This window comes from Mizuhopecten yessoensis, unplaced genomic scaffold, assembly GCF_002113885.1.
Source record: "Mizuhopecten yessoensis strain PY_sf001 unplaced genomic scaffold, ASM211388v2 scaffold10549, whole genome shotgun sequence".
Lineage (NCBI taxonomy): Eukaryota > Metazoa > Mollusca > Bivalvia > Pectinida > Pectinidae > Mizuhopecten > Mizuhopecten yessoensis.
The window spans coordinates 20811-32240 of record NW_018408602.1 but is presented as its reverse complement, the minus strand read 5'-3'; the positions used below and the strand labels follow the sequence as shown (position 1 = coordinate 32240).

The following is an 11430-nucleotide window of genomic DNA, read 5'->3' as shown; positions in this document are numbered from 1 at the left end:
TGAGTTTATTGGGCAGACAAATATATTCATGAGTGCTCCGCACATGAGTGAATATATACATCCGCGCAAATGAGTGCTTTCTGATTTGTTAGAAAAACACAAGTGTGTGGTCTTGCTTTTATCACATACCTTCCGTATTTGGTAGAGGTCGATACAAAGATTTTATAAACTTTGATATTTTTTGCAAATACCGGGAACTTTTCAGTTCGCCATGGGATTCCCATTAAAAGTAGTTCTGACTAGTAGGTAAATACAACATTCCGTATTGCACATGTACAATACAGAACCTTATACTTCATGGTCTGAAAATTGGTTGTTTTAATATACTGTAACAAGATTCAACAGGTATGTGAGCAATGGCATAACACTGCCAATTTGGGTTATCGCATATACAAAGATTGCTAGAAAATTATTATGATTGAAGATGCTACGTGTGCCTCTTTGCCTTCCTTCACTTTGGATATCATATTTATCCTTGGTAAATTGTGATATAAATGTTGTATACAATGTATATAAAAATCAATTTTACATCAATTCAGGTCAATTTCAGGTTAGGATTTTTTTTCTTGTCAAATTGATCTTAACATTTTCCTGTGTATATTATTTTTGATTATAGGGTATTCTGTCAAGCATAATTTTTTTATTAAACACAACTGCATGTTGCTGTACTAAGAAACGATTTTTGATGTGCGTTAACTTGTATTGCCATATTTCACCATGAGAAACTTGTATAGTAGAGGAATGCTCAATGAAAACTTATACAAATTGTGACTTCATGGAAAAGTTTATTGTCATCAGAAATATGTTTCATATCTTCTCTCATATATTAATTGTTCAGATTTTATCATCAAAGTGAGATATTTTTGTAGCATAAATGAGGTGTATGTAATCAGGATAAAGACATTGGGCAGGGAACTTACAGCTTATAATGGGATAAGGTTATTACACTAAACAGAGGATCTTACGTGTTATTTAAATTTTATCAATGTGATAATTGTAAGATAATCTTATTTTCGTACAAACATATCTGCCATGTATACAGGTATGAACAATGTTCAATCAACTTTGATGTAAACAGTGTCACAAATTGTCCAGATTTTCAGAGGGGTATACAAAGTTATAACTGAGATTGGCGAAGAGTACCACTGCAGTTGTTATAAAGATTTCCACTTCAGATCTGTTAATTTTTCACTTGGGTGTTCCTCCTATATAGAGAAGAAAATGCATGAAAAAAGGAGTTTTTCTGACTTAAAGATCAATTTCATTATAATAAAGTGCACAGATGATTCTTTAATAAAAAAAAATGTAAAAGTATAGGATTTATAGTGGATTGATCCCAAGTTCAACCTCCAGAAGATTGTAAAAGTATAGGATTTATAGTGGATTGATCCCAAGTTCAACCCACAGAAGATTTTAAAAGTAGCGGATGTATAGTGGATTGATCCCCAGTTCAACCCAAAGAAGATTGTAAAAGTAGAGGAAGTATAGTGGATTGATTGCACGTTCAACATATAGGGTTTAAAGTGGATTGATCCAAAGTTCAAAGTATAGGATTTTTAGTGGCTTGGTCCCAAGTTCAAATATGGGATTTATAGTGGGTTGATCCCAAGTTCAAAATATAGGATTTAGAGTGGATGGATCCCAAGTTCAACCCCAGAAGATTGTAAAAGTAGAGGAAGTATAGTGGATTGATTGCACGTTCAACATATAGGGTTTAAAGTGGATTGATCCAAAGTTCAAAGTATAGTATTTATAGTGGATTGATACCAAGTTCAACCCACAGAGGATTGTAAAAGTATAGGATGTATAGTGGATTGATCCCAAGTTCAAATATGGGATTTATAGTGGATTGATCCCAAGTTCAACCCACAGAAGATTGTAAAAGTATAGGATGTATAGTGGATTGATCCCAAGTTCAAAGTATAGGATTTTTAGTGGATTGATCCCAAGTTCAAAGTATAGGACTTATAGTGGATTGATCCCAAGTTCAACCCCCAGAAGATTGTAAAAGTATAGGATTTATAGTGGACTGATCCCAAGTTCAACCCCAGAAGATTGTAAAAGTATAGGATTTAAAGTGGATTGATCCCAAGTTCAAAGTATGGGATTTATAGTGGATTGATCCCAAGTTCAACCCCCAGAAGATTGTAAAAGTATAGAATTTATAGTGGATTGATCCCAAGTTCAACCCACAGAAGATTGTAAAAGTATAGGATTTATAGTGGATTGATCCCAAGTTCAACCCTCAGAAGATTGTAAAAGTGTAGGATTTAAAGTGGATTGATCCCAAGTTCAACCCACAGAAGATTGTAAAAGTTTAGGATGTATAGTGGATTGATCCCCAGTTCAACCCTCAGAAGATTGTAAAAGTATATGATTTAAAGTGGATTGATCCCAAGTTCAACCCACAGAAGATTGTAAAAGTTTAGGATGTATAGTGGATTGATCCCAAGTTCAACCCTCAGAAGATTGTAAAAGTATAGGATTTAAAGTGGATTGATCCTAAGTTCAACCCACAGAAGATTGTAAAAGTATAGGATTTAAAGTGGATTGATTCCAAGTTCAAAGTTTGGGATTTATAGTGGATTGATCCCAAGTTCAACCCTCAGAAGATTGTAAAAGTTTAGGATGTATAGTGGATTGATCCCAAGTTCAACCCTCAGAAGATTATAAAAGTATAGGATTTATAGTGGATTGATCCCAAGTTCAACCCTCAGAAGATTGTAAAACATTGTCTTTCCTTTAACTCCAGATAATCTATTTACCTTTTTTTAGGACAGATCGATAAAATTGGTCAAATGTGGAAACTTACCAAATATGGTATTAATATAAGTATCTGCTTGTACAGTACACATTATAATTCTTTATCATATTACATTGTACGTTATACATTGTATATGTGTTGTGATTTATTAACATGTATATATTTCTATTTATTTGTTCTTAAAATTATGCAGTGTAGTTAGAGCTTATTAAGTGCTTCATCTGTTTACAATATACCTTTATTCTGAGCATTTGTATTGTGTTTATACTAACAATCAGAGTTATGTATAAGAACACACTGTATCCCTGCCTGGTCTGAATATCAGGATATCATAACAATTGTGAGGTCATAATCTGAACGTGGTTATTGATTGATTCTGACTATTGTCTTCTCCATTTAATGTCTACCTCAGCGTTAAAGTGTTGTAGCCTTAAAACCGCTATGTAATTCTTATATTTGAACCAAATACATTTAAACGGATTCATACTTGCCAACTTTTTAAAATTTCCATGGGGGAGATTGCACGTGCTCAGAATTAAAAGCATAAATAAAAACTATGTGTGTATGTACACCCTAGGGGGAAATAACACTTGTAAAGGACATCTTTTGAGCTGTTCTTTAAGATGAAATCATCAAAACTTAGAAAAAAGGAATAGTTTAGGAAATTCACTGGTTGAAAATGCTCAATTTTAGTGTCCCTCTTAAATAGGGAGATTTGGGAAGTATGCGGATTTTGTATTTTTACAGTACTTGTATGTTGAAATGAAAAGGCGAAAAACGAGCTTGTGAAAAGAGAGTTGTTGAAAAGTCAGTGCTTTGTTTCAGGGTTATAGAAACAGTTATCTGATCGTCATGCAAATGTTGGTCATCATGATCGTGCTTTACTTACTCTGTTGAATGTCCAGTTTATGATATTATTATGAATTTCAAATGTTTTTGTACATTTAACTTAACTCTATTCTTTGTTAGTTTTCTTCCAGCATTCAATGTATGTTAAGATATTTTGTATACGGCATTCAACATGTATCCGACATCTTTAAGTTTTAAATGGGTTTTGCAAAAATCGTTGGATGGTAAATAAGTACGTATATATACTTGTGAAGACAAATTGACCTTGAGAAGGCAACTAGCTTAGTAAGGTAAGAATTGAAAGAATTTATGTAAGATTTTGTTTCTATATTATCATGAACCCTGACCACTGTTGTATACACAAAATGTTCACAATTTTTATTTATCTTTATTAAATATTTCTTACTGCAGTTTGATCGACCCCACTTGTTTTATTTTCTTCTGTATGATTTAAAACAAATCTTAACTACGGGAAAACAAAGATATGTATACATCACATTATCGCACCTGCATTAAAAGTTTTGGAGATTTGAAACGAAATTAATATTATTCTAAAGAATTGTGAAAATATTGTAATTTGTTGCCAATACCAGTAGTTCAGTATTTTAAACTTTCTCGGTAATTCGCGGTAATAAGAGGGCTGGTCGTGAGTTGATATTCCCTATATATTCGGTTATATTTAAACAAGAAAAAATATATGCATCACAATTCCATAAATTATACTTTTATTGTCAAGTTTTTTTTTTAAATATCTATATAACACAACACTTGTTCATGAATCATTATAGCGATTGAAAACGATATTAATTTAAGTTATTTTTTTTGTTAAAATAACATGTATTGGTGTTGGTTGCATCACAAGCACGTGTGATAGTGAAATTACCGCACATTCGTGTTACGTAGTTTCAGGGTGTTGCAGTCTAACACAGCCGTCAAATAGAAAGTTGATCGTCGATCGTTTGAAAGGAAATGTCCTGGAAATAGAAATCCTAGCCCGAGTTTCCTTTGGCCCTAACACCAGACATATAGATGTCTGATGTGGGTCAACACCAGACATCTATATGTCAAAACGTCTAAGTCTGGTGTAAGGGCCAGAGGAAACTCGATAACACGAAATTACCATGGCAGAATATAAAATCATTAATTTTATCAAATGACCAAATTCTGGACGTTATGGAAAGAAGGTCTGGTTATAAGTTTAACGACCACACGGTCTGACTGGTTCGAAAGAGCCTCAACATCATGAATTGTGCCATGTACTTATTCAGCCGTCTACGATTTGGTGATGTTTTAAATATCCGGCTGGTTCTCAAAAGCCGTCTTCAGTGTTGGAGGTTACAACAGTGACTCTCGTCGTTTTCAGGAAATGAGTTCCAGGATTTACTAACAAACCGAGGTAGATGAAACACAGCCACGCATTGGGATGAGTTTCTGATACATATTTATGCTGAAGTGAGAAAACTTGATGGCGAACATGTACACACGTTTTTCTAAGATAAGTATAAGTTTAATAACAGAATACCTAAGTGTCGACAAAACCAAAGAACCAGGGCAAAATACGAACAAAGGAAAATATTAACACGGAGACTCTTTTAAAATAAAATACTAGAACAAGACCTCGTGTCCCGGAGGGTAAGCGTCTGCTGCTAATTTGATCCAGATTTACGTCGTCGATTAACCTGCGCCTTTGGAAATTCTGTGATGTGAGTTTGTCCGTCAGCAGTCGACATCTATCACGGTAGTTATGATATTCGGAGCAAGCTCTTTCACACTTCATCAACTACGACATGTAAACACAGTAGGATGATGAAACCATGATATTATTATCAAGGAGAGAAAGGGAAACTTCGCGATGGGAAAATCAAAATCGTTCCTCTTATTGAAGCCGTCACTCTTGGTCGTGTTGTACGTATAGGTCGAGGAAATCGTCTGAAACAGAATAGTCTGTACTGTCTATGACTTCAGCTCTGGGTGGTTGAAATGATCGACATAGTCATTTCTAAAGGCAGCACATCGTCTTTATATCCGACGGTGAAATAGAATAGTCTGTACTGTCTATGATTTAAGCTCTGGGTGATTGATATAGTCATTTCTAAAGGCAGCACATCGTGTTTATATCCGACGGTGAAATAGAATAGTCTGTACTGTCTATGACTTCAGCTCTGTGTGATTGATATGATCGACATGGTCATTTCTAAAGGCAGCACATCGTCTTTATATCCGACGGTGAAATTGAAGGACTTCGCTGGGTTATCGTTACCAGTCATGATATGTTACTCAGTAAATTCAGCCTCGTATGAAAAACAAAAACAAGTCGACTAGAAGAGGGGCTCGGTTTTTTCCCCCGTAGGAATGTCTGTTAGAGAATCTAGCCATCTTACTCAACAAAGATGTTGTCAACCATGGATTTAAATCATTCTCATAATTTCATCTTCAACATATTTTATATTGCCCTTCAATTGCTGTGCTTTTCAGAAAAATAAAGAGAATAATAAAAAAAAAAAATCTATTCTTTTTAAAGATTGAAGAACTAAACAAATTAGGAATTTGTGTTTTATGCATCGATATCCACTGACTCCAAGCGATTCTAGGCGACATAGGTGGTAAAAAGCACTATTATTAGAGTGTATCTGTCAGTCACTACATTTTGAACATTTTTTGAAAGCTGATAATAAATTGTACAATGTGTTGTTTTCACTAAAACCTGCCATTGTGTCAGCAGTACCAAATGGCATTTTGCTGAACCACCCATTCCAATCGTTCCAAACATTTTATATCTGATGCCATTCAATCAGATTCTTCTGTTGCAGGGAAAATACAAGTTCAACGCAACGAATCTGATGTATGAGGTTAGCGAAATATCTGTGGACTTTTATTTCAAGATATTAAATATTGAGTTTATATCTATCGGTGCAGAATTGTTAAGCTTCATGCTTATATCAATTTATACAAACTATTTATAATATAAGTTTATTTTAACAGAACTTCAATCACTTGCATGATGAAAGCAAAACTAGAGTTGCATTTAAGTGTTATATAAAAGTGTTATCTTCAACTGTTTTTCAGTCATGTTGACATCTGTTTTTATATTAACATAATTGTATACGTCCTATGAATTTAATATGGTGAAACTGGCTGTTGAGGTAACCGGACCTTACCGGACCTGGCCTGACTTTACCTGAACTGAACTTACCTGACTTGACCTGATCTGACCTTACGTGACCTTTTTTTTTTTTTTTAATTGTTTATTTTTCGACGATTTTTTCATAATACATATAATCATGAAAAGAAACACACACACACACACACACACACACACACCCACACACATACAATCTTACAGAGCATATATGCTAGCACGAGATAACTTATTATACAACCATCATATTTTGCATATTTATTTATTTAAACATTTCCTCATTCTCCTACGTGACCTTACGTGACCTGACCGGACCGGACACTACCTTACCTGACCTGAACTTACCTGACTGACCTGACTTGACCTGATCATCTGATCTGACCTTACGTGACCTGACCTTACAGGACCGGACTTGAATGAGGCAGTCAACCCAGATCGACTGATACCGGCCCGAGCTGATAGCTAGTGATCGGTCGAGATTGGAGGGAAATGTGTTTATCACACAGATATAACACCACAAACAATACTATCATTATCATGCATGCATAGCTGCTATTCTAAGTGACAATGGTATGTAAAATTGTTTTGTATCGCCTGTTTTAATGATAAAATACATGTATTATCATGCCGGTTTCGTACACAACAGAGAAAATATGTACCCTTAAAAAGTAACTGTATGACTTCCAAAACATGTATGGTTATGAAATAACCCATTCCAAAGTCCTACCCAGATTACATAACCCCTCTTATATACTTCAGTACTGTCAACTTCGATTGTACGTTTAACGCTACTTACGTAATCGGTATTATTTTTTTCATGCAAACAAACAGAATAAAACTTAGCGATTAATAAAACTTTACACTTTTGTTAGATATAACAAAACGGGTATGAGTCTAGATGAACGAAATTTTAAAAGTTTTCTATCAAATGTTCTTTTTTTCTACATTAACAAAACAATCTTGAAAAATGACGAAGAACCGAAAATTCCTCAGGGTATGCCGTTACCACGACTTTCTCGCACACAGAAATATTTCATTTGTCATGTTAGTAATATAAATCGAAAGAAAACAGCAGTCTAAAACGGTAGCTGACAAGTTCATTCGTCGTTTCCCAGAGTACCAGAATTATATTCCGGTCTCGATCGTTCAGCAGTTTACACCAGTATGGATTTCACCTATCTCGCTACTGTTTAGCATTATACCGATCATGACGAGTCCTGGAGGAAGAAACAGATCCTTGGTGCAGCGATTTTTTGGAATTCTGTATTACGGAATTTTACAGGTGCGGTCATCTGTGTGAGCCTTTCGTTTATTTCTTAGTCTCCGAGGATTGTCGTAACCACGATAGCCACACTATTCTCGTCAGTTGTGGCACAGTTCATAACATACACACTTAACTCATTGGTTATCTGTTATCTCGCTTTTTCTCGTCATATCGCGTAAATACACATACCCCCTGTTCAGTCACGTTAAGATATAGATACTTTCTGTTATAAAGCCGGGTGTTTTGTTGGCTATCCCCATTTAACTGTGTACCCAGAAATAGCAGACATGAAGTTGTTTGGGACCGTAGCTCTGGTGGCTTTGTTGTTGATCATCCCAAACGATGGCAGAAGACTACAGCAGAGAAGAAGTAAGTTAATTCGGTGGATAAAAGAGAGAATGTTATGAAATTTTTGTGTTATATTTGTTCATAAGTGTGCATTTATGAGTTTCTCGGGTTTCAAGTTGCCTGAAATTTTGAATCGACCAGGATTTCATTGGTAGTGCTCACTCATGTTATGCAATCATAAAGTTGAAAACGATTTGACTGTTTCCGGTTTAGTCAACAAATTAAAACAAACATGCAATTTCTTCGCTATTTTGGCTGTAAGTTTCAAAAGACATTATATATTATTATAATATTGATTAGAATATAATTGGACATTATTGTATCGCTATTCCTCCTTTTCCGCCGTGGAGTTGTTCTTGCTGTTGTACAGTTGTATGATGTTATTGACGTGTACATCCTCATATTGTTGGTGTACAGTGTCTTATTGGTTATAATTTGTCTCGAATCGAATTGTTGCTGGTGTTTAATCTCGTATTGATGTTGATGTGTTGCCCAGTCTCGCTGGTTTGTAGTCTTAGTGTTTGTGTTGTGTTTCTAGTTACAGCTATAGTTGACGAGGTTGCAGAACTAAAAGCTCAAGTAGAGAAGTTATCTGAACAAGTTCACAAGCTTGAGGAGCAGAGCCATGGGGTTCATATTCATTTAGGAAACGACCATCATGATCACCATGACGATCACGACACCGGCTACCATGCTGACCACGATGGCCATGACGATCACGACACCGAACACCATGCTGACCACGATGAGCATGGCGATGACCACTCTATTAATACACATGCTGACCACGATGACAATGTCGATGACAGCCAAAGCACCCATACCAAAGACAGCGATTCCACAAACATCGCCGATGACAGCGATTCAACAAACACCGGAGATGACAATCATGACAATCACCATCAAAACGAACACCATCATAAACATCGCCACAACACACACCATCACAGCGAACACCATGACAACCATTACCCAAATGCTCATAACATCTATGTCAACATGAAGCTTGAAGAGGGACATGGTCATTGCGAAAAGCATTCAGAAGCGGTTCATCAGGAACACGGTAAGACCCATGTAATTGTGGAGCAAGTCTTTAAAGTTGTATTTCCCTTTTCCAAATATATTCCATTTTGAGCAGATTTTAACCAAACCAATTACTGACAATTATATAAACAATGAGACTATCCTAATACACACATATATTTGTATTTCTTGAGACGTTAGATTACACTTTGTTTCCTGTGTAAGTTAAAATAGCGTAACCACTTATAACTATATATTATATTAAACAGAGGTCCACGCACACTGTGAGATAATGCCCAACATGCAGACTCCCGATCTCACTTATAAGATCAGAGGACATATCGAGTTGACTCAGAAGGTAAGAAAAGATTTAGATTTTCACTTGTAAGCAGCTCTTAGATTTGTCTTTATGCCAATCATCTCTAAATAACAGTTATACTGACATACAGGCCCCATTCGAACGTAAACTGTCTTTGGATAACATTTTGCCATTTAAATCAATTACATTTCCTTATTGTAGGTCCCTGCAGGTAGGGCGTAAGAATTGTACCTGCTGCCCCCATTGCATGATCATAAGGTCGACTAAATTTGGGATCTTATTTTTTCTTTTTTTTTCTAAACTACTTTCTTCTTCCTAATGTCTTCCTTGACAATGGCGAGACATACCAGAGTCTGTGAAAATGGTAGTTTCTACTCCTGCTTAAACTCAGCAATTTAGGAGTTGGACGACTGGTTCGCCCAACATAAACAACAACACCAGTACTTACCACAACGATACCCGTAATACCGTTACTTATCATAACGTTTATCAGGATTGAACGACATTTTTTTTATTGCATGCCGGTGTGAACGGAAATCGGTTACATTCCGCTCATATAGGAACTTGCAATGTCAATATACTGTTATAAAATAACTTGTAACTTCAGCCCCACGAAGATGAAGTGAGTGTTCACTACAACCTCAGGAATCTGAAGCCAAGCGTAAGTCACGCTATACATGTACATGAAAGCGGGGACATGGAGCGGTGTTGTGACTCCCTCGGGGACCACTACAACCCTACCAATAAACAACACGGAATTGCTGGCAGCACTGATAGGTAAGCCCTGTTTATTACCGGTGTTTTTTTGCCTGTTCGAATTTTTTTTTTAAAAACTGAGTGCGAGATAAAATGTAAGATTATGTTCAAACCACGATGTTTACACCGCAAGAAATATTTTATGATAATTATTACAACCAAGATATCTAACAGCATTGTTTAAATGCTATTTCAAGAGTCTTACTGTCTTGTGTGTCACAATTTCGTTGACAGGCATAAATAAACTGTTTTCAGTATTTTGCTTAACATCTAGAAAATCAAAACTAATATACAAGTCCCCGATGTACTAGCTGTTCAAGGTTACGTATTTATCTTATTTTCAGTCATGTAGGAGACGTAGGAAACATAGCTGGTGACGAACAAGGGTTATATGTCAACAACCAGACGATCCATGCTGATTTACATCAACTCATCGGCCGATCATTAGTCGTGAGTAGTGTTAATCAAGCAAGTAGTCACGTGATTGTCTCAATTTTTGACCGCAATGTCTAGACCGTTTGATAGCGTCTGAACCTCTTCAGAGTTAGAAGACGCATATTTGACTCTTCGTGTCGGAATCACTGGGGACGAACCTGTAAGCCGATTCTTAAAATGGTAAGGTAGAATTTCCTAGTTTAATGTTGTTTTTTATGCAAAGCATATAAATAGCAGCGAACGAGATATTTGAGGATATTGTCATTGGTTTTACGCAAGTAGTGTTATGATGTTAAGCAACGGAAATTTTACTTTAATGTCAATCAAAGTTGCACGTGACTGCAGGATACGTAACAAATTAAATGATAGTTAAAATACCTAAGTATGTTCTTACATCAATTACAGATTCATCAAGACGTCGATACCGGCCATGGTACTCAGGGACCAAGACTAGCGTGCTGTGTCATAGGGCGAAGCCATGACGATCACCAGTCTCACCATGAAGATCACGACCAACATGGTCACCATGACGA

At 35.9% G+C, this 11430-nt stretch overlaps 1 protein-coding gene and 1 long non-coding RNA gene across 2 annotated transcripts; both read left to right on the top strand.

The window, feature by feature from the left end:
* Positions 1-1714: 1714 nt before the first annotated feature.
* Positions 1715-4026, top strand: LOC110461042. Its single transcript, XR_002464078.1, has 2 exons — positions 1715-1920; positions 2101-4026. It is a non-coding gene; the product is annotated as an uncharacterized LOC110461042 (long non-coding RNA).
* A 4277-nt stretch (positions 4027-8303) lies between these two features.
* On the top strand, positions 8304-11351 carry LOC110461043 (histidine-rich glycoprotein-like). The gene is made up of 5 exons (XM_021514318.1): positions 8304-8385; positions 8903-9427; positions 9657-9745; positions 10314-10483; positions 11303-11351. The coding sequence occupies exons 1-5, from the start codon at positions 8304-8306 to the stop codon at positions 11349-11351; spliced, it is 915 nt and encodes a 304-aa protein (XP_021369993.1).
* The last annotated feature ends 79 nt before the right edge of the window (positions 11352-11430 follow it).

What these genes read in the sequence shown, in the direction of transcription:
- LOC110461043 (XM_021514318.1), top strand. Translation starts at nt 8,304, where the DNA reads ATGAAGTTGTTTGGGACCGTAGCTCTGGTGGCTTTGTTGTTGATCATC. An exon ending in AAGACTACAGCAGAGAAGAA is followed by an intron (nt 8,386 to 8,902) that starts GTAAGTTAATTC and finishes TTGTGTTTCTAG; the next exon opens with TTACAGCTATAGTTGACGAG. An exon ending in AGCGGTTCATCAGGAACACG is followed by an intron (nt 9,428 to 9,656) that starts GTAAGACCCATG and finishes TATATTAAACAG; the next exon opens with AGGTCCACGCACACTGTGAG.